The sequence below is a fragment of the Protopterus annectens genome, chromosome 10.part0 (genome assembly GCF_019279795.1).
Source record: "Protopterus annectens isolate FY-2018-M chromosome 10.part0, PAN1.0, whole genome shotgun sequence".
Taxonomy (NCBI): Eukaryota; Metazoa; Chordata; order Ceratodontiformes; family Protopteridae; genus Protopterus; species Protopterus annectens.
In genome coordinates this window covers 150,994,603-151,022,261 of record NC_056744.1, presented here as the reverse complement: position 1 = coordinate 151,022,261, position 27,659 = coordinate 150,994,603, and the positions used below count along the sequence as shown (strand labels likewise).

The 27,659-nt window shown below is 40.1% G+C and overlaps 1 protein-coding gene across 2 annotated transcripts in view; it reads right to left on the bottom strand.

The window, feature by feature from the left end:
* Positions 1–8,679: 8,679 nt before the first annotated feature.
* Positions 8,680–27,659, bottom strand: part of ARSG (arylsulfatase G) — a 1,771,349-nt gene continuing 1,752,369 nt past the window's right edge. For both annotated transcript variants that reach the window (XM_044085120.1, XM_044085118.1), the window contains one exon: positions 8,680–9,455. In XM_044085120.1, coding sequence (XP_043941055.1) covers positions 9,181–9,455 — 275 coding nt within the window. In that variant the 3' untranslated portion in view covers positions 8,680–9,180. The remainder of the gene's footprint in view (positions 9,456–27,659) is intronic.

Sequence of the window (27,659 nt, the reverse complement as noted above, 5' to 3'; positions counted from 1 at the left end):
AAAGGGGATGACAATGCACTTTTTGGCATTGAGCTTGAGGCCATGCCTCTGACACCAGGCATCTGTCTCGGTGAGGCCCTTCTGTAGGATGTCCACATCATTTGGGGACTTGATCATGGCTCCTAGTTTACAGTCATCTGCGAACTTCGTTAGCCAGAAGCCTTCTGTGTAAGCCTGTACTTCAGAGAAGTAGATACCAAACAGGAGAGGTCCCAGGACTGAACCCTGTGGTACTCCACTTGTCACTTGTTTGAAGTCAGATTTGGAGTCTGTAACTTTTACAGTGTGGGTTCTGTCAGTAAGACAATTGGCAATCCATCTTGTGATGTAGGGATTTATACCTAGTTTAGTGAGTTTAGCTCCTCCATCCTCCCCCTTTTCTTTCCTTTTGGATGCATTTCTTTTTCTTCTTGGACTGTTTTCTTCCTGGGACTTTTTCAGTTCTGAGGTACATACATCCATATTTCACCTTTGAGCCCTATGTTGTAAGTGGGGAGCATACACATGCTGTACAACATTCTTACAATCCTAAGGCTTTGGTATGCTGGCCAGATATTGGGCTACCCTGGTGGGGATCCTCTTTAGTGAAGAATACTGCAACAGTGAAGAGAAGGACATCTGCTGTTATGGTAATATTTTAAACAACTGTACTATTCCAAACATAGGTCAAAACTGTGTACTTTAAGATGGTTCTCCAATATGACCACCAAGGGTGCTTACCCTACCTTGACATTAAATACCTCTGCCATTGTGGGCAGTGATAGCGGCACTGGCAATCCTCTGCATGCAGGTGAAGGTGAAAATAGTGGTTTCTACCAAAGATTTCATAAAACCAATTACTGTTGTGTCCCAGAACTCAGTGACCTCACAGAGCTGTTGGCAGATCTTGGAGACATCCCCATGAATGCCACACAGCACACTAATCAGCTTCACACTGGACTGAGTTACAATAGACTGCATCTAAGTACTAGGTTGGCCACATTTGCTAACTGATTCTTAGTACCAACTGCATGTCAGGGATTAACTTTGAAATGGGACAGCATCAGACACCATTGCAAGGCTGCACAGTGTTGGGTATATCACATCAGATACAGTGTGGTTGGAGGATCATTCCCCTGAACTGTACAATCGTAGGTTCATCTGTAGGTAAGGCTGCACCTTTACTCAGTACTATGGATGACCATCCATCCAGGAAGGAGACAGACAGTGCCATGCATTCTCTGACTGTGACTAAAGTATCTGTGTCTCATCATCATCATCATCTAATGCTACATCCCTACATGGGTGACACCATAGCCTGTCGTCCTGCCATAGCCTAAACAGAGGTTACAGTGACAGTGCTGTGACTTATAAATACACAATAAAAGACACACAGGACAGTGTAGATGTGTGAGCACATGCACTATAATTGTGTCCCTCTGGCATGCACACTAAAGGTGTGTATGCATGCTGTACCATACAGTCCTAGACTACCCCTGTTGCCATCTTGATGTTGCTGGATACCTAATGTTTCTACAGCAAAATGTAAGCAACATATACTGTAGACAACCTTCAGTTTACATGTGCAGTGCTGACGTACCAAAATCTGCTGAACATGTTATTACTCTGGTGCATCATCCACCAAGCTGTGTGGGGCTGTCTCCTCTTCCAAGATGATCCCAGTACTATTGTTACCATCTACAAAAGCTCTAAAACTCTTCTAGCTCCATTAGCCTGCAGTACTGGGGTAGTCCCCCCCCAGTAACAAACATTTAAGCTGCTTTGGAATATGCCATTGCCTTGGCATCGTTCAGAGTGTCATTAGCATACATACAACATGGTTGTAATATATATTTGTGGCCCCTGTGACATTTATGTCACAGACCAAAATCTGACACACCTGATCCTCCAAAGGTTGGGAAACGCATTGTTTTCTGAAGAAGCAAGGCTGAAATTGTCCAGTCTGTTATTCACCTCATCCTCCAAACATGTGGACACCTCAGAATAAATGACACACAGCTATAGGCAGTAAGCCGATGGAACTTACAGGAAGACAACTATAGACGTAGGAGTAATCTAGTCATGTGACAATATACTCATGGAAACAACTATGTGGGTATTTCATACTATAGCTGTAAGGATTGATGTTTTAATACATAAAGTAATTGTACTTGCCCATTGGTAGATCTGCACTTATTGCAGGGCACAGTCAATTTGTTGGGGCCAAACGATATATACAGGGCAGGGTAGTCATCCCTGCTGCCAACATTTGGGACACACACTCAAAAGTGCTAGTGGCATGGCTGTACCTTGGTACATTTGGGGGGGAATATGGATGTGTAGGTAATGCCATACCCATCACCATAGGCAATTATATATATATATATATATATATATATATATATATATATATATATATATATATATATATATATATATATATATATATATAAAATACAGGCCATACCCTCAATATGAGTAGTGCCATGCAAGCATGTACAAGGGTCTGATGTCCTCATGTTGGATTCCTTGTTGCCAGTACAGCCTATGTACTATAAACATATGCAGGCACACACATTCATACTTCTAGCCTTATGTAATGTAAATTTCTGTTCAAGGGTGCACATGCTTACGAAAGTAGACAAAACAACAGATAACCTATTTGCAAAATACTGCATACCTCTTCTGAGTGGCCTATTGGTCCGGAAGGTGCTGCTGCTGTTCCTTCCAACACTGCCACCAAGATATCCAGCATAGCTTCCCAAATCTGTGAATTGTAGCATACACAATGGCAATGCACCTCTATTACAACTCAATTTTACACCTGTCTGCATGATATACAATAGTAGTGTAGGTTGCATGAATGTATATGAATATCTCTATTTTGCTGCTGTGTGTCTGTGACTTGAAGTGAAGTTGTTGCCTATGCTTACCACAGACAGCTCATGGCTGCAAGCTTGTGCTGGAGATGTGCACATCTATGCAAATTGTGCTACTCTGTAGATGTATGTTTTGCTACCTGTGTTCTGAAACTGCATTGTAGGTATGATTCACATGCTGCCATTTTGTTTGTGAAAGCGACACAGGAGATTCAGGAGACTGTGGCATTCTGCTAGTACCTACTAGACAGTGCCTGCATGTTGCTTGAAGGAGATTAAGGTTATGATTGCTTTCTTTCATTGACCATTCTGGAAGTGCCTACTGGACCCCGGTAATGGTTCATTCAAGAAAGTAGATGCAATGTATGATTGGGTCTATATTAGAAACTCGACTGCTTAGCTTGTCGAATATCGAAACGTTGACAGCTAATTGGCAAAAGCTTAAAATCGCGAATGGCCACTTATGCAAATTTTTTCCTCTAGAAATGCGTTCGGCTATCGCAAATTAAAATAAACTTCCAAACCCTAACAAAGTGGGGGGCCTTGCCCCCCACCCCCAATGTGGGGGGCTGTACTCCCTGCTCCCCCTAACTAAATATACCAACCCTGAGATCGCTCTACATTGGGAAAAGGGCAACTTCCTAATAACGGCCAAGCAAATTCTTTCCCGATGAAAAAAGTGGCCATTCACAATTTTAAGCTTTCACCGTTTAGCTGTTGATATTTCGGCATTCGACAAGCTAAGAGGTCGAGCTTATAATATAGACCTGTATGATCATGGGCATTACCAGGATAGTGGGCCAATGCATTTACTGATATGATACCTACAGTATTGCAATTCTGATATCTCCACGCAAGTTGAGCAGAGGTTAGGCAGCAACACCCTGAATGGTACTGTAAGTGGATAGCAGAGTGACTTTTTACTATATTTGACATTGTTCTTGCATCTGGCAGGTATTTGTTATGGTCAGCCTAGGAAACATCTAGGTTACTGTGTGGAGCTTCAATGTCAGGTGCAGATGTCGGTGGTGGTACATAATGCAATATGCAATGTACATTTAATGTGGTTTTCTGCATGGACTTGTTATTGGATGACATTATGTTAGATCATCTCAGGATTCCTGCATACCACCTGCTGTGTCCCCATGTGTGACAGGGTCATATTTCTGTGTATGTTAATGTATGCAGAGGGCATGCACACCTACCTTCTCCCTGTCACAGAGCTAATGAGCATAAGTAGCACTGTGGCTTGTATCTGTTGGCCTAGCTTCATGTTACCCCTGTCACAGTTCTCTGATGTGACCTTTTCTCTTTCACCATGAGCAGAGTGACATCATAATTATGTCACCTAACTCAGAAGACAGGAGAGACTGATAATAAGCCAGAGATAATTCTACTCACAAAAAGGTCATGTGTGCATTAAATATATTCATTGCACTGTCAGGACAGATTAACTTATGGCAAACATCTCATAGTGTCTTCTCACTGTTAGTCTAGATGATAGAGTTGGTTTGCAGACACCTCATCTATGGTCCACCCTGCTGAGTCTGCAGTTGAGGAGCATGAATGTGAGAGTGCTTTGCTTAAGGAAGTCTTGGATCCTCAGTGACACATAGCCAGGCACCATTGCCTTAGGTCACCTTAACCACAGTAGAGCAGATGGTAAAGGATACAGTGGACAAAATAGACGGCTGGTGCATGGCCCAGGTGGATAGCCTATTAGAGTAGATAGAAGATTTATTCACTTGGTTGACCTAGATGTCTAGGTCACCAGGGTCACCAGGGAAAGTTGTGGTCAACACCAATAGCCAGTCTGAGCCATCATGTGGTGATGTATCACAATAATGTCCCTTTTGGCCAGGGTGGCCGACAGCATGCTACTGCTCATAATCCACTCTGCTGCACATCCACCCACTTGTCTGTGCCAATTTTCCGCATGTTTCAGTGTTGCAGTCCTGACATTTGGGATTTCCTACAGTGAAAGCCCTTGGCCGGCCCAACTACCAGAGAAAAATCCTCCTCATCCAATAGCTGGTGGATGCCTTGACCGACGTCAATACACTTGGGTATAAAGGGAAAGAGCTGATGCCATGATTTCAGTTTTTTTGCCCCCATCGAAGGTAGGAACCCCCCAAGATGGGTCTTAAAGTAAAAGGCCTTAGACAGAGAACTTAAGCAAGGGAAGAGGCAAGAGGAGGGACCCTTTGGCTTGAGAAGAAACTTGTTCCAGCCTACCCTGTAGACTAAGGGGGAAGGAGGGAGGGAAAGAAGACTACAACAGTGAATACACTCAAACATCTACATTTATGGTAAGTGTACACAGTTGTACTTTCTGTGTCTGTCTCTCTGCTCCTGCACACTGTCTACTCTGCTTTTCCTTTTACCCTTTCTCCTCTTCCATTCTCTCAAAATAAAGGAAAAACTGGGGCTCTATCCCAAGCAAAAAAAATTTACCCTGCCTTCCCCACCCCACATATTCCTGTTTTATATATTTCATCTGTATCCACATGAGTGGACACCATTGTGTTGCCTTTGCAAATACTGTATGGCTATATACCTTTATGAAGATCTATGTGACATCTTGCTGATGGATATGTTAGCATGCACAGCACAGTGTTTATGTGTATGTCTTGATGTTTGAGGTGCATCACTTTGTGAATTCATGTTCTCGTTTTTTGTGATATTTGTATAATATGGCATGCAGCCACTGTGTGGAATCATACCTCTCAACCCGGAAACATCAAAAATATGGACAAGGGCTCATGAAAAATAGGTACAAATCTGTATGCTGATTAACATACAATATGTATACATAATTATGTAACCTCGCACACTCCAATGGAATTGTGGGATACCAACTTTCAAACGCAAACTGACAAACAGACAACCAAAATATGGCCCCAGAGTCCCCCTGCAGCAATTCCAGTGTCTTATTACTTGGCTATTCCACCCCATTTACCATAAATACTGTAATGTGCATACTGCTTTACTTCTACAATTTTTTTGGAATTTATTTAGCATTTTAGAGCACAAACACTTATAGACATCTGCTAAACAAAGCAATACAGTCACACAATGAAAATAGACTTAGCATTAAAACTTCTCTGCCCATGAAAATGACATTCACTGAAACAGCACTGAAACCCACAGCCAAAGAAAATGCATCTGGCAAGTGGTGGATAAAGATTACCTTTGGGATGTTTTCAGATCATAGGCCCCTTGCACATGAATCATACATGTGTTCTTTGATACACCTTCCTCACTGTATTAAATTATATTCCTTGTACAATACAGCACACTTGTTAAAGCATGTTAAATTTATTGTTTTTTTCAGTAAGCAATGAAACACAATGCATGAACCAGTAATTACAAGGCTACCCCAATTCAGAACATTTCCATCATAAAAGTCTACTCAAACTTTTACAATCCACCAGTATCAGTAAATATGCACAATCTCTGCAGAAGTAAACATCATCTAAATAATACTACATTAAAGAGATCTGTAACTAATGAAGACGTGCTAGCAAACAACTCTATATTTCATTGTTTCATCTATAAGTAAAGTGCCTGTTGCCCTTGAAGAATAAATTGCTTATGTTACATTAAAAAAGATATGCCAGTAATATTTCAATAGGGAATAGATGTCAAACTGATAACAGGTTCATAGTTACTAGGTATCTCCGCCAAAAGAGGACATTCTCAGGATTGCAGCATTCACCTCCTTTAAAACTACAACACAGTACAGGATCAGCAATTCATCTACATACTGTGGGAGTAGAACCCACAGCCTTCTGCAGCAAAAGCAAGTATACTACTGGTTGTGCTATTAACAATAGAAACAGACTTATTGGGGGGGGAGACTAAACATTGCTTGTATAATCTTAGAAAGTTGCTAGAATAAAATGTTGTGTTACAATGTGTTTCCTGAAAGATCAACAGACTGAAACTTAAATGGCTATCATTATTTAGTGAATTCAGTTCTCACTGATTTGCCAGAAAACTATACATTTTATTTTTATTTATTGCAAAGTCTGACTTGGAATGAAGCCAATTTTCAGCAGAGGCCCAGGGAGAAATGCTCTAGGTGCATGTCTTTGTATCATAGGAGGAAACCAGAGTACCCAGAGGAAGCCCACACAAACACAGGGAGGACATGCAGACTCCACACAGAAGGCATTTCACCCAAGAATCAAACCAGAGAACCTTTTGCTGTGAGGCAATAACACTACGACTGCACCATCCAAATTTTAGGAGGAACAGACCAGAAGTATGAGCCAAACATTCCAGACATTCTGTGAAAATTCAGCCAGTAGTGGTATGGGTAGAGAACTCAGGTTCTTGCTCCTTGTACCTAAGGTACAGGGTTTGAGCCTGAGTAATCCTTACCACCAGGTATGCCTACTTGGGGCATTTCAATGAATACAAATGAATGAACACACACACACACACACACACACACATACACACAGCACACACACACACACACACACACACACACACACACACCTGAATGTCGGTTTGCTGAACGAATGTACTTGCACACAATGAATACAAATGAATGAACACATACACACACACACACACACACACACACACACACACACACACACACACACACACACACACACACACACACACACACACACACACACACACACCTGAATGCCGGTTTGCGGAACGAATGTAGTTGCACACAGTATCTAGTTAAAGCAACAAATACAAATGAATGAACTCTAAATGCACGGACCAGCAATGGTTTTTACACACTGAACTGAGCCTGCAGAAACGGTTGATACTGAATGCTGGTTCGGATTTAACAAATGAAATTGCACACACAGCATCTAGTTACAGCAATGGTTGTGTGAGCGAGTTAAAGTAATAGTGAATGCAGCAATGGTTAAGCCAGTGCTGAACTTAAATGCAACAATTAAAATGCACAACAACAAATGAACTTACACACAGTATCATGGCCAACAGATACACACACTAAATGCAATGGGTCGGTTTAAATTGAAGGACTTAAAAGCAGCCAGCAACAATGTTTTTTTGCACACATATACACACCAGATAAACTAAATGCCCACAAAACAGACAGTTGTTTTTTCCTTCCTCTTACCTAGAGGAGTTTCAGTCTGCCAGTTTTAAATTATGCCGTCATGCCCATCGCTGTTATTTTCCCCATTTCAACTGAGTCCAACAGGCAGTAGCTGATGTCATCACACATACCCCTATAGGCTGGTGATGTGTAGTGACATCAGCCTAAAATTTAAAGTGGCAATACAAAAAAAAAAAAGAAAAGACCAGGAAATTCAGAAATTAAGGGGGATTCGTGGCACCCCAATATTTTGGCCTCAAAACTGGTAAATGCCGAGGAATTTTCTACTGTTGAGAGGTTTGTGTGGAATGTGTCTTCCACTTCTGTGTTTGTGTTTCACTGCAAAGATATGCCTGTTTGCACAGCTGCTGCATTGTCCATTTAAGTACCATCTAAAAAAACTCCAGCTATACTCATACAAGGCCATGTCAAACCCTGAGCTGTTGGACATGCTCAAATCCCAATCCCTCAGAGCGGATCTAAACCTTGCCATCACAATGAACAAAACATTCTGGAGGAATAGGTTCCTGACCCAGAGACTCCCCATACTCTAGAATAGCTTCAGAAGGAACCTTGATGATTGGATGGAGATAGGAAATTCACCCGGGGATCATGTCAGTCTACCTGCTAGACAGGGGCCTGGAAGTAAATATTGTGGAAGAAATATCCAGGGAATTGTTATGGCTAGGCATAGCCTAGTACCAACCTATGAACCTATGAACCTATGGAGTGCAGTCCCAATTTGTGTATTTAATGGCTCTTTATGTTGCTATGTAGTGCCAGTAAGGTGAGCATCTCTCGCAAAGAAGTGCATCAGATCTCTATGCTTCCAGACAATATCTGTCAGCAGCTTTATTGGAAAAGGATAAAGAAAGTAGAAGGGAAAAAGGAAATTGTTTACAGAGAATAAGGAGAGAAAACTGGCAAGCAGTTTGGCATGTTGTGGTAATGAGATGCAGAGGTGAGTATAATTTTCAAACTTCACATACCATACTGTGTGAATATGAAGAAAATACAGAACCAGAATAAAACACCAGATCACTCTGAAAGTCAGTAGTTATGCTTAGTCAGTCTGTGTTTCATTAGGTGAATTTAAAGTACAAAGTAAACTTAAGTGAAGTTCTGAAACAGCAGGAAGCACCTTTTCCATTACGTACAAAGTGTTGTGGAATCACGGTATTATTAGTACAGGACTTCTGCAAGATATGCACTTTTTTTTACATGAGTCTAGACGATATTACACCTGCATACAGTATGCTTTGGATTGCAGCATGGGACAACAGTGGGATCATGGGAATAGTCTGCCATAGATACGTTATCAGTTGCAATGTCTGCAAGTATATCATTGAGAGAGTCTGTGATCTGTGACATTATGTTCTGAAACTCTGTGCTGTTGCTATCCAGAGGTGTATGTTCTCCAACATCTTCCTTAAGGTTAAAAATCAGTGGTGGTTCATGCCATTGTTCTTGCCCAGTACTGCCATCACAGGATTTTGCACCACCTGAAAGAAAAAAATAAAAGACATAAAAGACATCATTCCTAGTTATGATGTAGGTGTTGGAAATAACAAGCCTGCAACAAACAGCATTTCATAAAATATACAGTTCAAACTGATGTCTACAGGTCCAAGTGGAAAGCTGACTGAGATACTTATAAGGGGAATCATTAAGAAGTGGCTGGGGATGGCACAGCTGCATTGATATTTCACTGCTGTTTGTCAGTTCATATCTGCACCATGTAGTAGACTTCAGATTTCAGTGTACCCAGTCAATTAAAAAAAAATATGTAATAAAAGTGCACATTTTCAGAAGTCATACTTGGTATTTCATAGGTTTTTGTAAACCCAGTCTGCTTTAAATAATTATGTGGCTTTATCTATAATGTGTGTGTGTGTGTGTGTGTGTGTGTGTGTGTGTGTGTGTGTGTGTGTGTGTGTGTGTGTGTGTGTGTGTGTATATATATATATATATATATATATATATATATGTCTACTTCATAACAATGAAATTTCATAATGTTGAATTTTACAACACTGAGGCCAAAACTGTCTGTGTAGAAGAAGAGTGAGAGATTGTGTCAAAGGCCTTAGATAAATCAAGGAAGAAGACCAGACACTAGATTTCTGTCATTCCTGTTTCTGTTTAGTGTAGTAGTGAAACTAAGTAGAACAGTAGATGTACTGTGATGGGGAAGGAAGCCACTCTGAGATGAAGAGTCAAAGTTATTTTGTGTGAAGTAATGTAAGAGTTGTGACTGATTGCATTTTCTGAAGTATTTTTGTAGAAGAGAGCAGATGGAAATGGGCCTGTAGTTGGAGGGTTTAGGTGAGTTGAGTATATATGTATATGTATCTATGCATCTAGAAATATGGACTAGACTAGTAGAGAGCAAATTACAGCTAGAGTGCATGCATACTGTTTGCCCATGGACCTAGTTCTACTAAGAGGAGAACAAAGCCATTTAGCACAAGGTATGAATAATTTGCTGCCAATGAAAGGATGCCTTCAGTGATCTGAGGTAGAGAATCATTGCATATATACTGAATAAGATTCTTTGGGACCAATTTGGAAGAATGAAATTTATTTTTTCCTGTTATGAAACAGTGATGGCTACATGGGTACATGAGTCGAATGAGCTTGACCAGCATTTTTAAAATCCTTACAAAAGGAATTCAAACATTCCTGAATTCCAAGGCTGAACTAACATTTCTGCAGCAGCAGCAAACTTCTGCCCTGTGCAGGAAGAATGTAGTGAAGGGGATACTGAGGCTGGTACTTCTAAGAATCAATGAGGGCAGCCATTAAGCTTTGGGGAGATTAAGGTTCTGGGATGGGTCTTTCCAATATTTATTTCAAACATTCTTCCAAGTCAGGAGATCCATCAATGTTAGATGGGCCCTATAATGTGAAAAATAGGCTCTTTAACTCTACATTTGAAATTATGTAAAATAAATGATTGGATTCACTGTGGTTTCTTTCCTCCTTTTTGAACATCTTCAAGTCTTGTCACAGGCCTTTATGTGATAATTCGTGATTAGCTTGGCTTCAGCAGATACATCCAATTATGAGGAATACTTTAAAAGTAATATAAATCTAAAACTCTCAGGCACAGTAAAAATATGGGGTCATTAGATGAGACTTTATTTTAGGGAGAAAGTGATAACTACAAGTCTTCCATATTTAAATTTTAAACTTAAAAATATGAACAATAAAAGGAAGAGAAAAGGATAAAGTAACACTTTCATTAAGAGGATATGTATATAAAAGGCTAAAGAGTACTGAAAATGTCATAAGACTTAAAATATGCATTCTTCGAGATAATGAGAAAAGCAAAGATTAGTTTGAAATGGGATTAATGGTGGGTACTTAAATATCTGTTGAACAGTAGGTTGACTAGAATTTTGTAGATCATCTTTCCACTCCAACATTTAAAGAAGTAAAAGTGGTAGTTGTATACTTGTGATAATTAGAGTGTGTCTGTCTGTGTGTGTGTACATGCATGTGTGCACATGCATGTGCATTTTTTCTTTCTTTTTTTTCACGTTTTACTGCAGTTTAAAACTTGGACCCCCTTATAATTAAGGAAGTGTTATGAAGCATTGGATGTCTCAGATTTTTTTTTTGAGCTTCCCATGTCATAAAAAGGTGAACTAAAGTTACTGACTGGAGAAAAATGCATGGAGACTTTATTTATTTCCATTTGTTGACTGGGATAGGTCACTTGGACAAAACCTCTTTTCAGCAGAGGCCTAGAGAGAAAAGCTCTATGTTTATATATTAAAATATGAAGCATTAGAAATAATGCATGTGATTACAATTTTTGAACTACCCAAGTTGGTGTGAGAAATACAAAAAGTTTCCAAAAACATACTTGGGCATGAACAAAAGAAAAGACACAAATAGTGTATATATATATATATATATATATATATATATATATATATATATATATATATATATATATATATATATATATATATATATAAAAATATGGGTTTACTATCAAAATGTGGAATGGCACTTATACGAAATTGGTATGGTTGAATGCAACTTTTCCAGTTTCCTTAATTATGCCATTCTGCAAATGTTCGAATGCACATTAGCGAATGGTAATGTACATTCGCTAATGTGCATTCAACATTCAACATTCTGATAACAGATCACACTATAGTTGGGATCAGGAAATTTAACATTTTCCTCACTGTAGTGCGATCTCGGAGTTGGAATATATAATTTGCAGGGGATGTGGGGGTGCAGGAGGGCTTGCCCCCCTGCAAAACTAGAAAAACATGTGCTGTAGACGTACAATTCATACAGCAGCTACAGCACAACTTTCTGGGGGTCTGACGCCACCTCCTGACATTCCAAATTTGTTCGAATGCGGACATCAGGGTGATGATTTCCAACATTCCGTACAAGCGGCATTACCAAATTTGGGATCTCAGTTCGATCAAGTGAATGCATTTCTTTTTTACTTTCGACTTTTTGATAGTAAACTATATATATATATATATATATATATATATATATATATATATATATGTATATATATATATATATATATATATATATATATATATATATATATATATATATATGTGCACAAATATATACAAAAATAGGGGCAAAAATTCATGTGCTGACTGATATACAAGTTGAAAAGAAAGTGATTATCAGAATACACAATTAGATTGATGAGGAGGACAACAAAGAACTGGACAGGTATTTTTTGAGTCTACCTTTATAGGATTTCAGTTTTTCTAGTTGTTGTAGTGAAATTGGTATGATGTTCCACAGTGTAGTGACATAACTTTAGTAAAGTGAGTTGCCAGCTATTACTTTAAATTTACTAGAATTTATGAGACATTTATTTCCTGAGCATAGTTCTATTGTAGGTAAATAATGCTGAAAAATATTAATTAAAAATGGACAAGTTTCAGGTTTATAAATCAGTTGTGTGCAGTAATGACTTGTGTGTATGACAGATGTTGTGGAAGCTCAGTCCAGAATAATTGTTTAAGGGCAGCGCAGTGATATGTTCTGGATGGAAGGTTAGTTGTAAATTTAATTATCTTGTTATAGCACGCATCCCAGTTTCTTCATATACGTAGAGTATATGTTAGTAAGAATCGGAGCAGCATATATATTAGTGATGGGAGAAGACAGGATGAAGCTATTTATTTATTTATTTGACATTTGGTAACCAGGAAAGTCCGACTGGGTGTAAAGCCCATTTTCAGTGGAGGCCTGGGGAGAAAAGCACCCTTTACAAGAATAATACAATTATATAATCAGTTATATAGGATAACATAACAGAAAGAAATATTTACATAAGTAACATAGGAGAATGTAATAACATTTATAAAAAATATCAAGGTATAGCACATAAATTGTTGGTATATGGAAGAGATCAAAGGGGCATACACCTACATTTGTCTCAAGAAAAATTATCAAATGTATAGACACACTGCATAGAAGAATTAAATGAATTATAGTCACAGAAGTTTAGTATCTAGGGGGAAAGTGGATAGTGTAAGGTGTATATTGAAAGAGATTCAAAATTCAAGGTAAGTGAAGGTACATAGAGGAAGAATTTGAGAGAAAGGTTGTGTATAAAGAATAAACATGGAAAAGAGATAAAAGTTAAGGTTATATGAGAAATGTTAAGTGGGAAGCTGAAAAGTCAGGTTGCTGTGAAAGAAAGAATAGGAAGGAGGCAGTGGTGGCTGGTGACTTCAAATCAAAGGAGGGGGGGCTGCAGGAGACAGCTAAATGGGTGGGGTTGATGGGAATTGGTGTAGCCAACCAGAAAGGGGAGGAGCTATGCTCAAAACCACAAAAACTTTAATTAAATACGCTGCCCTGGGTGCCAAACCATCATTATGGGAGTCCAGTCAAGACAAAATGAAGTGTAGAAGAAAAAAAATATTTCAATCCATTGGCTGCATGACAGCTTACTTAATATCTAAATGGAAACAAAAAGGATATGAGGCATGAAAACATAAATTACTTTTTAAATATATTACTGAAATGCCCGTCAAAATCAAGTATAAAAAAAACAAGCAGCACTTAACTCAAATCACTTCTCCTTGCACTCCAGTTCTAATTATAATTCATATTCAGCTTTATTAAAGTACCAAATAACATGCTGAAAGTAGCAATCTCTGTGATACCCTCACTTGTAAAAATGTTTCTTATCCAAAAAAGACCTGCTGCCTGACAACTATCTACTTGTTTCATGGGGAAAACATGATCAAAGTAAAAAATGAAAAGCAAACAAGAAACAAGCTCAACATATATTGCTTAAAGGATTACTGCACAGGATATGGACCACGCATGATAGATTGGCATTCTGTTTAGTTTGCAGGTAAAGCCTGTAATGAACTTAACATAATCTAATCCTGGCCTTTATTACAAATACTGTCATATGCAGTTCAACACCCAAGGCTTATACATTATCTAGTTATGTAAGTATTCTCTGCATGGCAACAACAGAAAGGCTTTCAATGTTGGTAATACTGCTTATTAAAACTTACAATATCAGACAAGCTTACTGATGGTCATTAAAGCACTGCTACTTAAACACAGAGCAAAAGGCACTTTCTGAATAATAATAAGCATATATCAACAGTATAAAAATGACAGAAACCAGAACATTCTACAAAAATCAATGACAGAAGAAAAGCCACTGTAATACTTGTGTTTACCTTGGATGGGGGGGGGGTAGTCTGCACATTTACACTGCATAACTGCTCCTTGCCTTGCTTGGACACATCCAGAGTCACTACATGGGGGAGTGGGGTGCAACAAGTTGAAATGTCTCTGGCTGACTGCGATGGCCCTGACACATTTGTCATACCTCTCAACCTCAGACCAAGAAATCTGGACAAAGCCATACATAGAAGTGGGACAAAGGCCCAAAAATAAGGACAATTTTTAAATATTGCTCTTATAAACTTAGAAAGAGAATAGTAAGTCTTGCATTAGTATGAATTTTCTGAAAGGTACAAAATCTGAAACTCAAATGTTTTTCATTATTTTCTAACTTCAGTCTTTAATGATTTGCCACTAATTTGCCAAAAAACACAATTTTATGAAAAATGGACCAAAAATGTGATGCAAAAATATAAAATAGCCACACAATACAGCTGGGAACCTGTCAAAGAAGGTACACTTTTAATATTAGTACTGCTAACTTGAGCAGCTGACAAAATAAAAGAATCTACATGCATTTCTGAAATAAAAGTAATCTATAACTGATTATTACAGTTATTTATTAATTGTAAACCCTCCATGTTTTCTTCCAAAATTGCCATTTTGCAGAGGGATTATTAGGGGAAGAGCAACATTTTGAGCCAAAATTGGGGACAGTTGAGAGGTTTGGATATTCCTAATTCTATAAAGCAATTTTATTTGCACGTACCTCTCAACCTGTTAATGCAGGAAACCTGGACAATGCCAAATATATTGGGGGAACATACAAACACTACTAAAAATTGCTCTTGTATAAACTTGAGACAGTTGACAGAATAACAGGTCTTGCTTTAGCATGCATTTTTCTGAAGGTTATGACGTAAATCTCAATGTCTGTCATTTAGTGACTATGTTCCTAAATGATTTGCCAGAAAACCACACATTTTATGAGGAACAAACCAAAAATAAGAAGCAAATATCTATTCATTCTGCAAAAATATGGACAGCTGAGAGGTATAGTTCAACCAGGGCTGTCTGAGTTTGCTGCCCTTCCCCCTCTCAAAATCCTGGTCGATTGGAGCCTCCCCCCTGCAACTATTCCAGTGTCCCATTTCTTGGTCATTTTGCCCCATTTACCATAAACACTGTAATGTGCATACTGCTTTACTTCTGCGATGATTTGGATTTCATTTGAAAGTTTTATTTTGCATTTTTACAGCACAAACCCCAATAGGTATCTGCTAAACAAAGCAATGCAGTCTCACAATGAAAACAGACTTAGCATTAAAACTTCTCTGCCCTTGAAACTCACATGCATTGAAACAGCATTGAAACCCACATTCAAAGAAAATACATTTTGCCAGTGTCAGATAAAGATTAACTTTGGGCTGTTTTCAAATCATAGGCCCTTTGAACACGAACCATACACATGCTCTTTGATACACCTTCCCGATTGTATTAAATTGTATTCCTTGTACAATACAGTACAGTTGTTTGAGGGCATTTTAAATTTATTGTTTTGAACATTAGTAAACAATGAAACAAAATGCATGCACCAATGACAAAACTACCCAATTGAGAACATTTCCATCATAAAAGTCTACTCAACCTTGTACACTCCACCAGTATCAGTAAATATGCACAATCTCTGAAGTGTAAAAGTCATCTAAATAATTCCACATTAAAGAAATCTGTAACAATGAAGAGGTTGCTGCTAGCAAACAACTTTATATGTCATTGTTTATTCATCTACAAATTAAGTGCTTGTTGCCCTTGAGGAACAAATTGCCTATGTTGCATGCATTAAAAAAAATGATAAGCTAGTAATATTGCAATAGGGACTGTATGGCAAACTGATAACAGGTTCATAGTTACTACTCTAGGTATCTTTGCCAAAAAGGACTGCAGCATCCACCCACTTTACAACACAGTACAGTATCAGCAATGCATCTATCTACTGTGGGAGTAGAACCCACAACCTTCTGCATCAAAAGCAAGTACACTACCTGTTGTGCTATTAACAATGCAAACAGACTCAGAATAAGCAGCACTAAAGTTTTGTTCCCCTGCAGCTCTCAGCTCCTTGTAAAATCTACTCGACACACAGTTGTATCTCTGAACTTTGCAGCACAAGAAATCTTGAAAAAGACAAAATTTATTGGGGGGGGGGGACAAAAGCCCAAAAACCAGGGACACATTTTAAACATTGCTTGTACAATGTTGGAAAGTTGCTAGAATAAAATGCTGTGTTACCACCATACATTTCACTGCCACGTCTTTAACCCAGGGGACCCTGTGCAAAACAGTCAGAGAAACATACCACTATGCCAAATCAACTGTTTTGTGAAAGAGAGGAGGACAAACTTAAATGGCTACCATTTAGTAAATTCAGTTCTCACCATAGTTGTCAACCTCTTGGCACAAAAGACCTGAACACAGCCAATAATGGGGGAATACAGCCCCCAAACATATTCAGTGAATTCAGTTCTCACCATAGCTCTCAACCTCTTAGCAAAAAACATGTGGACAAAGCCAGTAATGGGGGGGGGGAATACAGCCCCCAAACATTCAATGAATTAATTTCTCACCATAGATAGCTCTCAACCTTAGCACAAAATACCTGGACAAAACCAATAATGGGGGAATACAGTCCCAAAAATAGGGACACATTTCAAATATCCATGTTATAAACTTAGACATCTGCTAGAATAAACAGTTTTGTGTTACCATGTGCTTTCTGAAGAATATGAAGTCTGAAATTCAAATGCCTGTTATTTTTAAAAATTTAACCAGGAAACTAGTCTGACTTGGAACAAAAGACAATTTTCAGCAGAGCAGGGAGAAACTCCAGACACATCTTTGTAAGATGGGAGGGCATGAAGACTCCACACAGAAGGCACCCCAACCAAGAATCAAACCAGAGAACCTGTAGCTGTCAGGCAGCAATGCTACCAGTGCACCACTGCACTACAGACTTTGCAAGCCAAGGAAAAATGTAGATACAGAAACCACAGGTTTTATGAGGAACAGAACAAATATGAGGCAAAAATCTGCAAATTTTTTTTAGAAATGGTGGTGGATAGGGAATTCAGGTCTTTGCCACCTCCATCCAAGGTACAGGGTTCAAGCCTGAGTATCTCTACCAACCACCATTTGTTCTCTCTAGCCATCAACATATATCAACTGGGGCATTACACACACACACACACACACACACACACACACACACACACACACACACACACACACACACACATCTTACTCTTCACCTACCTGTTTCATGAACAGAACATGTCTGAAGCCACATAATCCATGTGCATGAAGCCCATCCAGCCAGCGACCATTTGTCCAGCAGTAGAAGTCCTGAAGCCCACGTAGTGAAATCCCTGCAAGAGCTCTCAGCTCACCCCTCATTGGCCCTGTCTGCAAGGGAAGCAGTCCGGAGCTCCTCTGTTCTGTGCAGTCATCGACCGCACAGGTTCCTGGGTATCCCACAGCACAGGTTGCTGGGTACCTCTTTCTCTGCATCTGGACTGCTGATAAAGGCAGTCTGAGTTCTGTGCATGCGCAGAGGAGTCAGGACTCATGATATTTTGTTTCACAGATTTTTTTTTCTTTGTTTTTTTCTAGGTGGGAGGGCTGCAGACTGGCAGTCTGATAACACGAGCCGCCCCTGGAAGGAGGTTGTGAATTGAGAGAGTAGAGTTAATGAAGAGCAAGGAGGGGGAAGATGGAAAGAGTTAAGTTTAGTTGGAGGAAGGGTGGGCAAGAGGGTGAGCAGAAAGAGATATAGTGTAGTAGTGGTGTTATAAGAGGGAGTAGTATAGGTTAAATAGGAAGAAGGTAGGTAGGAGTGGGTAGTGGGGTAGAGGCAAGAGTAGTGGAAAGTGGGAAGAAAGTAAAAGGAAAAAGTAGCTAGGGTTGAAAAAGTGAAGTAAAGAGAGAGAGAAGTGGTGGGGGTAGAAGGGGTAGTGGGACAGGGGGATATGAAGTGTGGTTAAAGTAGTGACAGTATGAGTGTGGAGGGGGAATTTAGGGGGATAAAGTCAAATGGTAACGGTAGTAGAGGAGTGCTAAGGTAGTATTAATTAGCTGTGTTTGGAGCATGGGCAGATTCAAGTCGTAAGGCGGTGTTGTTTTAATTTAAATTTAAATTCCTTGGTGGGTACTATAGCTCTGATATTTAGGGGTATGGCATTGCATAATTTACTCATGTGTTAGGAGTAGAGACATTTTCCTGCATTTTTGGGCCTATATAGTGTTAGTAATTGTTTATCTTCAGAACGAAGAGCCTTTGTAGGTGTATATATTTGGAGAATTGACTTTAGTGCTGGACAATTGTTTAGTTTATAAATAATTTTGTGTGCAAAGTTTAGTTGGATGTGATTTAATAGCAAGGGGAATTCAAACCACGATAATGCAGCCAAAGCATTGCAGTGATGTGTGGAGTAGAAGGCACTTATTGCAAATTTTTACTATTTTGTTGTACCAAGTTTTGAGCTTATTTTTTAGAGAAGTCTGAAGATTGGTTAAGATAGGGGCACCATAATAGTGTGGCAATCAGGTAGGTTGTGGCAAGTATTGTTTTGGTGGATGTAATCATGCAGTTCTTGTGATGGTAGAGCTTTCCTAGTTTGTAGTGTGTATTCTGTATTGTGTGTATGGAGATCGAAGAAAGTTTATTGTCTATTGTTACTCCTAGTAATTTGGCATGAAAAACTATTTCAATTTCAGTATTATTTAGGGAATAAATATTAAAATCCACTAGGAGTTTTGTTTTGTTAGGATTCAGTAAAAGTTGTGCATTGGTGAGCCACAATTCAGTAGAGAAGAAGGCAGTTTGAGTTATGTATCTGAGGTGGGTTATAGGTTCATAGGTTCATACTAGGCTATCTGCCCTAGGGCATTTATAAGCCTAGCCAGAGTGTGTTTGGCTTTCGACACCCATTTTAAATGAATTTTGCTATGCCCTTTTTCGAGGTTAGTATACTGTGCCTTTGTCTAACAGTGACACAGAAGTGATACCCGGGGTAAACCTACGATCTCCCATCCACTCATCAAGATTCCTCTTGAAGAGAGTCAATGAGGGACTCTGCCTAACCTGGACTGGGATTTTATTCCAGAGTTAAGGGAGCCTCTGGGTTATGAATCTGTCCCTCCAGCATGTCCTATTTATTTCAGTGCTGAGGTTCAAGTCTCTTGAGCACGTAGCTCGATGGGATTTGGATTTTCTGAGGTGCAGCATGTCCATTAATTCCAGGTTGGACATGGCTTTATACGTCAGGCACAGATCACCTCTGAGCAGGCAGTATGCCACTGAGTAGAGCTGGAGTTTCTTTAACTGGGCAGCATATGACATCTGTTTGAGCCCTTTGATCCTCTTGATGAGGTACTTTTGGGGACTTTCCAGTTGCTGCAGGTGTCTGGTAAGGTACATCCCAAAAGGGGCATTGTACTCAATTATGGGCCTGATGAGGGATGAGTAAAGAGGCACGATGACCTCTCCTGATCTAGATGTGAATCTCTTCATGATTAGGTGGGCTATATAAAATGTTTTTCTAACTACTTTGGCCACGTAGTTTTCAAATGAGAGATTGCTATCAACTTGGGTCCCCAGGTCCCTAATTACTTCTTCCATACTTAATGGATTACCACCTATGTGGTAATTTGTGGGCACTTTGTTTTTGCCAAAGGGGATGACTATACACTTTTTGGCATTTAGCTTGAGGCCATGGCTCTGGCACCAGTTGTCTGTTTCTATGAGGCCCTTTTGTAGGATGCTTGTGTCAGCTGGAGAGTCGATTATGGCTCCTAGTTTGCAGTCATCTGCGAACTTGGTCAGCCACAGTCCTTCCATGTTGGCCTGTACCTCTGAGAAATATATACCGAACAAGAGAGGTCCCAGGACTGAGCCTTGTGGGATGCCACTTGTAACTGGTTTGGAGTCTGACATGGCTCCAGCAATTCTAACCATGTGGGTTCTGTCCTTGAGTCAGTTTGCAACCCATCTAGTGACATAGGGGTTTATATTTAAGCTGGTGAGCTTATCTATAATGCCCGAGTGGGGTATTGTATTGAAGGCCTTTGCGAGGTCCAGGTAGGCTGTGTGGACCACCTTCCCCTCGTCAATGGCCTTGGTGACTGTTTCAAAGAAATTGACCAGGTTTAAGGGGCAGGATCTGCCGTTAACAAAGCCAAACTGGGTAGGATCCAGTGTCTGTAGGTCCCCAATATCTTTATTTATGAGGTCCATGATGATCCTTTCCATAGCTTTGCAGACCAAGCTAGTCAGGCTTATGGGGCGATAGTTTCCAGGATCCGTTGAGGCACCACCTTTGTGGAGAGGGACCACTGTTGCTGTACACCACTCTTTGGGTACATATCCTGTAGTAAGGCTGAGATTGAACAGTAGTTTTATGTTTGGGTTTAGGTCTTCTTGGAGTTCATGTAGGACGCAGCCTGGGACACCGTCTGGTCCCATTGATGCTGTGTTTTTTGCTTTGACGAGGGTGGCTCTTACCTGAGTATCTGAGATGTCAGGGGGGCAGCACTCTGCTGGGATATATATTTGCCCTTTTGGTGGGGAGGGGGGGAGAAGTTTGCGCTGAACCTGTCAGCTAGGATGTTGGCAATGTCTGTGGGTTCAGTGTATTTTTTGTCATTTTGGACTAATTCTGAGCATATCTGGGAATTCCCACCCAGGTTCCTAACATAACTAAAGAAAGCCTTGTGATTATCCTTAGTGTCCTGTGCAATTTTTCTCTCGAAGCTGGCCTTAGACGATTTTATGAGTGCCCGTAGTTTTTTGCTAATACTGATCAGAGATGCCTTCCCTTTTTGGGATTTTGCTCCATCATGTAGTAGCTTCTTCCTTCTATTGTATAGTTTGTTTATGGCTGAGGTCCACCAGACAGGACGCTTGCCTTTGGAGGACTGGGTCTTGGTTTTATTTGGGATTGCATGATCAATGCATTCCTGAAGGTGTTCATAGAATGTGTTTATAAAGGATTCTGTGGTCTGAGCCGTATTTTCCACAGGCCCGGGGGCTTTGAAGGATTCCACCTTGGTTTTGAGGAGTGTGAAATTTGCTTTAGAGAAGTTTTTCACTGTGGTTTTCTGGGCAGAGGGTGGGGTCAGTATGTGAATATCCAGTGAGATTAGTTTATGGTCTGATCTTACCAGTGAGGGATACACTTCTGGTCTGGAGCATAGAGCCCCCATGTTGGTGATGATCAGGTCCAGTATGTTTTCCCCTCATGTGGGAGTGGTAACAAGTTGTTCCATAGTATTTGAGTTTATAAATTCTAGGAAACTTTGGGCTAGGGTGTTGGAGCTAGAGTAATTCTCCCAGTCTATGTTTGGGTAGTTGAAGTCACCCAATATAATGGTGTTTGGAGAGACCTTCATATTTTCCAGGGTCCTCAGGAAGGCCAAGTGGGGTTCCTGGGTTTGGGAGGGTGGTCTGTAGCAGGCTATAAACTGGAAGGCAGTTTTACCCACTGTTAGTTGCACATGGATAGTCTCTGATGCTTCGTGCTGTGCCACCAACCTGGAGGTGTGGGTATCTTTGACGAATATTGATACTCCCCCTCCTTTTGTGGTTCGGTCCAAGTTTTGGGGCTGAAAAGCATGGTATGAGGTATAACCTGGTAGTGCTGGGGTGCTCTCGGGAGCCTTGAACCAGGTTTCTGTTACTGCACAGATATCAATGTTCTCCATGCTAAGGAGAGTTTTGAATGCGTGCAGCTTGAGGTTTAGACTTCTGGCATTGAGTAGCATTACTCTTAGTTTCTTATCTCTTGTGATACCTATGGAGGTGGGTTTGTCTTTTGAGCATTGCCTAAAAAAGGCACTATGGGGGTGGCAAGAGCCTTTGCCAGTATTCAAAAACCCAGGGGTGACAGGTGCAAGCCGTCCCTAGTAAAGCATCGTGGCTTGTCGAGCATGTCATCCCAGGCTGACAGGCATTGGATCCCATTTGAATGACACCAATACTTAAGCCAATTGTTGAAATTGATAATCTTGTCTTCATACTGTGGCATAATTCTTGGTGACGGTAAGATGCTACTCAAGTTCAGGGTCATACCGGCCTGTGCTACATGCTCAGAGAGCTCCTCTGTTTCTATTTTCTTGTAGTCCAGGGAGGTATGTCTCAGGTCATTCACACCAGCATGGACAATGACTGAGTCATATTTGTACTTGCCTTGGAGTGACCTGAGTGCTTGTGTTATGTGGCAGATCCTAGCGCCTGACAGGCAGCTCACCGTGACCTTCTCCTTGTTCAGCCTGGTGAGCGGGACGTCAGTGTGCCTGACGATAGAGTCACCTATTACAAGTGTATCAGATGTGTTGTTGAGCCTTAAGGGCTGTGACTGTTCAGCACACTGGCTTTGTGAGCTATGTGTTGCACGTGTTTTGTTTTGGGTTAGTGGTTGCTTGGGTGTCTGCTTTGGAGGTCTCTGCTGCTTAGGCAGATTTTTATTTAGAGCCTCCAAGTATGTTTTTGTGTGTTTATGTGTTTGGTTTGCTGTCGTGGTAGGTCTATGTGAGACTGGAATTGTAGTGAATGTGGTTTCCTTCTCCTCCTGACTGGTTACGCCAGTACTGAGTTGAGAGAGCTTAGCCACCAGTTTGGCTATATGGCTGCATCTCTCACATGTGTTGGAATTTGTTGGGAGGAGGAGAGGGTTGTCTGTGTACATGAGGCAGTTGTAACATTGCCTCAAGATTCCCAGATTCACCAGCTGGACTGGAGAGGAGATTGACAACTGACCTTTGGACATGCTAGAATAGTATTGGGAATTCTTTTATAATTGAAAAAAAGGGCCAATGGGGAACAAGGTACTCAAGGGGAGTTTGTGAGGGTGTAGTGCTTTTAATTTTTTAGTGCTGACTTATATAATTGCTTTAGTGAGCAAGTGTCAGGCTTTAGAGTAGGAATAGGGTGTTTATTATGAGAACTAGATTAGTTATAAGGGAAAAAGTGAAGAGCAGACTTTGTGGAGCCGAGAATAGTTTAATCCCAATTAAGCAGAGCTGCCCGATGCTGCGCTATGCGCAAAATCGCGCAAAGCCACGCCAAAGTGGGTTTTATACAGGGAGACTTGAAAGAGCTAGAAATTGGCCCAAAACGGCCAATAGACTACCAGATTCTTGTGCTGGGAACACTCCTCCAGGGATAGATAGGCTACTCTAAGCTCCCCACTGCCACTGATGAACAAAGAAGCCTCCCTTTATCCAAGAAAGGAAATGGGCAACACAGGAACTTTCCAAAAGTCCAGAATACAGCAAAGCCTGTATTTGGACTACTCTAGGTCAGGAAAGACGGGAAACAAGGATAATTTTTTTGTTTTTTTTTTTTTTGCAACAAACAGCAGGAAAATGCAATAAATATGTAACACAGGCTAGTGCACTTCAGTGTGTAGCCTCAACAGGTAAATGCAACAAACAGGACAAACTTTAAATTACAAGCGCAAAAGCACGCTAAAGCTGGCTTTAAAGCAAGGGGTTAGAAAGAGATAGGAAATGGCCCAAAACGGCCAATAAGCTACAAGTTACTGGGCTGGAACCACTCCTCAAGGGACAGATAGGCTGCTCAGAGCTCCTCACTCTCACTGGTGAACAAAGAAGCTTCCTCCTTTCCAAATAAGGATATGGGCAACACAGGAACTATGACACAGCCCAGAGATCAGCAATACCTGAAGACTGGACTATTCTAGTTCAGTAAAGGTGGGAAACAAGGATATATTTTTTTTTCTTTTTTTTTTTTTTTTTTTTTTTACAAAGTAGCAGAAATTAGGTACAGAAACACAGTAAATGCTTTAATTCAGCTAGAGCAATTGAGTGTGTAGCCTACCAGTTAAACTAAGCAAAAACAAACTTTAAAAGTGCAAAAAACTCAGAAATACAGGCAGGAATGCAATAAAACAACTTTGCAGAGCTTAGTTAAAGAAACAGAGAAGTCTATATATACAGAAAAGCAGCTAAAACACACAAACACTTCAGATGCAGTGCAACCTAGAGCACTTGAGTTTTAGCAATATTAAGGCAATTACAGTTATAATAAATGCTCTGAAATATACTCTATATTTCCAAAATGTTTGAGAAGCACAGTCAGAACACAAGGAGATTCAGGCAAAAAAAAAAACAACATTTTTTTTTTTTAAAGGGAAAAAGGAGAAACAGAAGGCCTTATCCAATGTTGTCATTGGAAGAGGAAATGAGTGCTGAGTCACTGGCATAGTGGATAAGGGAACTTTTATAGGAAGCAGTATAGATGTTTGTGAAGGTGTTGAAAAGGAGAGGACCAAGAATGGACCCTTGTGGCACTCCAGTTTTTTTGCATAAGTATTGTGAAAGACAACCAAGCCATCTAACACATTGTTGTCTGTCAAAAAGCTAGCTGATAAACCATTGTTGAGAGGAGATGGAAGGATCTAGGAAAGAAAGTTGTTCTAGCAGTTTAGGGTGAGACATGGTGTCGAAAGCTTTAGAGAGGTACAGTAATATTACTGAAGTTACTTTGCCTTGTTGATTGTATCCATAAAGGAAGTTAGGGCAGTTGTTGTGCTATGTGCCTGTCTGAAGCCATGTTGGGTAGGTGTAAGTAGGTTGTTGTGTAGAAGGTGGTCCAGGAGTTGTGCACATATTTTCTAACAGTTTGGAAAGAGGGGATAGGATGGCATCAGTAGTTGGTAAGTTCATTAGACTTTCCCCCTTTGTGTAGTGGGGTTATGAAGGGAAGTAGGATTCTGTAATGGAGCTATTTTTAAGAATACTGACAGGGTAGGCTATTGCATCGGCAGCAATTTTTAGGTATTCAGAGGGGAGGTTGTTAGCGGCAGGAGAGCAAGGCTTCAATTTTTGTAGTAGTCTGCATATAGAGTTTGTGGATATTGGATGCAATGACAGAGGATGCAGATGAGGGGCAGTTGTAGAAGTGTTTTGAAAAGGGGAGAAGAAGAGATGCATTTTTCGGAAGGTATATGAGTGGGGGAAGGTTTGGGTGAAGAATTGGGGTTACTGGTTTTGTTACAATCCTTCAGTAGGTTTGTGATGCTTTCAGTAAAATGTGTGTTAAACAGTTCATCTATTCACCTATTTGGGATGGTGATTTATCTGTAGCCGGGGAGGGATTTTGCTTAGATCTGCTGGTGAGAATGGATGTAATGGTATTCCAGAATGTTGGGGGTTATTTTTGTGATTGTTTAGTCTGTTGGGAAAAGTATTGCTTTTAACCAATGTTTACTTGTTTTTTGGATTGATTACATAGTTGTCTAAACTTCTGTAGGTTTGAATTATTTTTGGTCATTTGCCAGTCCTTCCATGCTTTAGCTCTGAGTAAATTAACTTTTCAGTGGACTTAGTTAACCTTGGTGCATGACTGCTTTTTTGATCTTTTGGTGCGAAGGGGAGCTAGATTATTGAGAGTGCCCAGGAAGTGTTTGTTAAAGTGGAGAACTGCATCATCTAGAGGGAGAGTTTGTAGTGTAGATCAGGTGAAGGACTTTAGTATATTAATGAAAAGTTGATCGTTGAAACTGGTTAGATTTCGGGAAGTTTTGAAGATGTGGGTTTTGGGTGTTTGGGTAGTTCTATAAGTGTATGCTGGTAGATGGTTGCTTAGTACATTTGGAAGGGTACCAGAGAGAGAATATTTGTTGGGGTCTGAGACTAGAATCCAGTCTAGGGTGGTTCCAGAACTGTTTGATTTTTGTAATCTGGTTCGGGTAGAGATAAATTGTGAAAATCCAAAGAAATTTAAACTATTAGCTGGGAAGTCACAATTTAGGTTTTGACAGTTGATGTTAACATCACCCATGATAATTGTTTCATTGCAGATGCTTTGTGAGATCCAGAATAGGATGTCTTCAAGTATGGGGATATTGTGGTCCGGGGGAATGTACAGGATTACAATGCAAATTTGTTTTGATTTGTTAATTTGTAATAATAGGGAGATAAGAATTTCAGCGCTGCAGAATTGTGAATTGGGTTTAGAGTAAGGTATTATTGTATGTGAATTGGGATAAACTAGGGCTACTCCTCCTGCTTTTTTGTGTATTCCATCAGCTCTTATTATGTTGTAGCTTAAGGGAGGAGTTCAATATCTTGGATATGTTTTTTTTAGCCATGTCTCTGTGAGTGCCAGTATGTCTGGGGAATATTGTGATAACCACGCATGCAGCTCTGTTATTTTGTTGCAGATACTACGTAAATTTAGAGTAATTAGAAATAGCTTTTTAAAAAGAGGTGTTCACCAGGAAAAAGAAGTTTTGATTGGATCAGGGTTGGGGTGGATATACTTGCACTGGGATAGGAGGGAGGGATTGAAGAGATGGTAGGTAAGAGGAATGTGTTTTATTGTTGTTTGAAGTTTTAGGTAGAATGGAGATTTGGGATGATGGTAAGGTTGTATGATCTTATATTTTATGAACTGGAGGAAGTGAGCTTCAAGTAAGCTAGGTGAAATATTGGAGTAGCTTACAGTTTGCTTTTCCATGTTTGTGATAGCTGTGGGACTTTTTATGATTGTATTGATTATTTGGGATTTGAGTGAGGCGCTGTTTGCTAGTAATAAAATAAAGTTAGGGGTAAGCATTGTAAAATTATAGTGAGCCATTTTGAACTTAGATACAAGAGGGAAAATGCGTGCTGTGGAATTGAGTAAGTGGAGAGATGGGGGTGTGAAAGAAGTGTATAATAGAAGGAAAATGGCTTGGGGAAGGGGTATAGTTAATCATTAATTAGAAAGTGTATGTGATTGGTTTGAGATATTGTAGTGGGAAGGGCTTAGGTTAGAATAAATGTAATTGAAGTGGGTGGTGGGTGGGAATGGGGGTAGGGCAGGGGAGCAGAATGAGTCCGAGTGTAGCAAGGCTGAACAGAGTGGGTTGGAACTGAATTTGGAAATGAATTGGAGCTGCCCAAGAAAACTGATAAAAACAATCATTAAGTATAGACCAGCAAGGCAGCTCAATCCAGTGCAAAATGTAAGTGTGCTGAATTTAGAGATA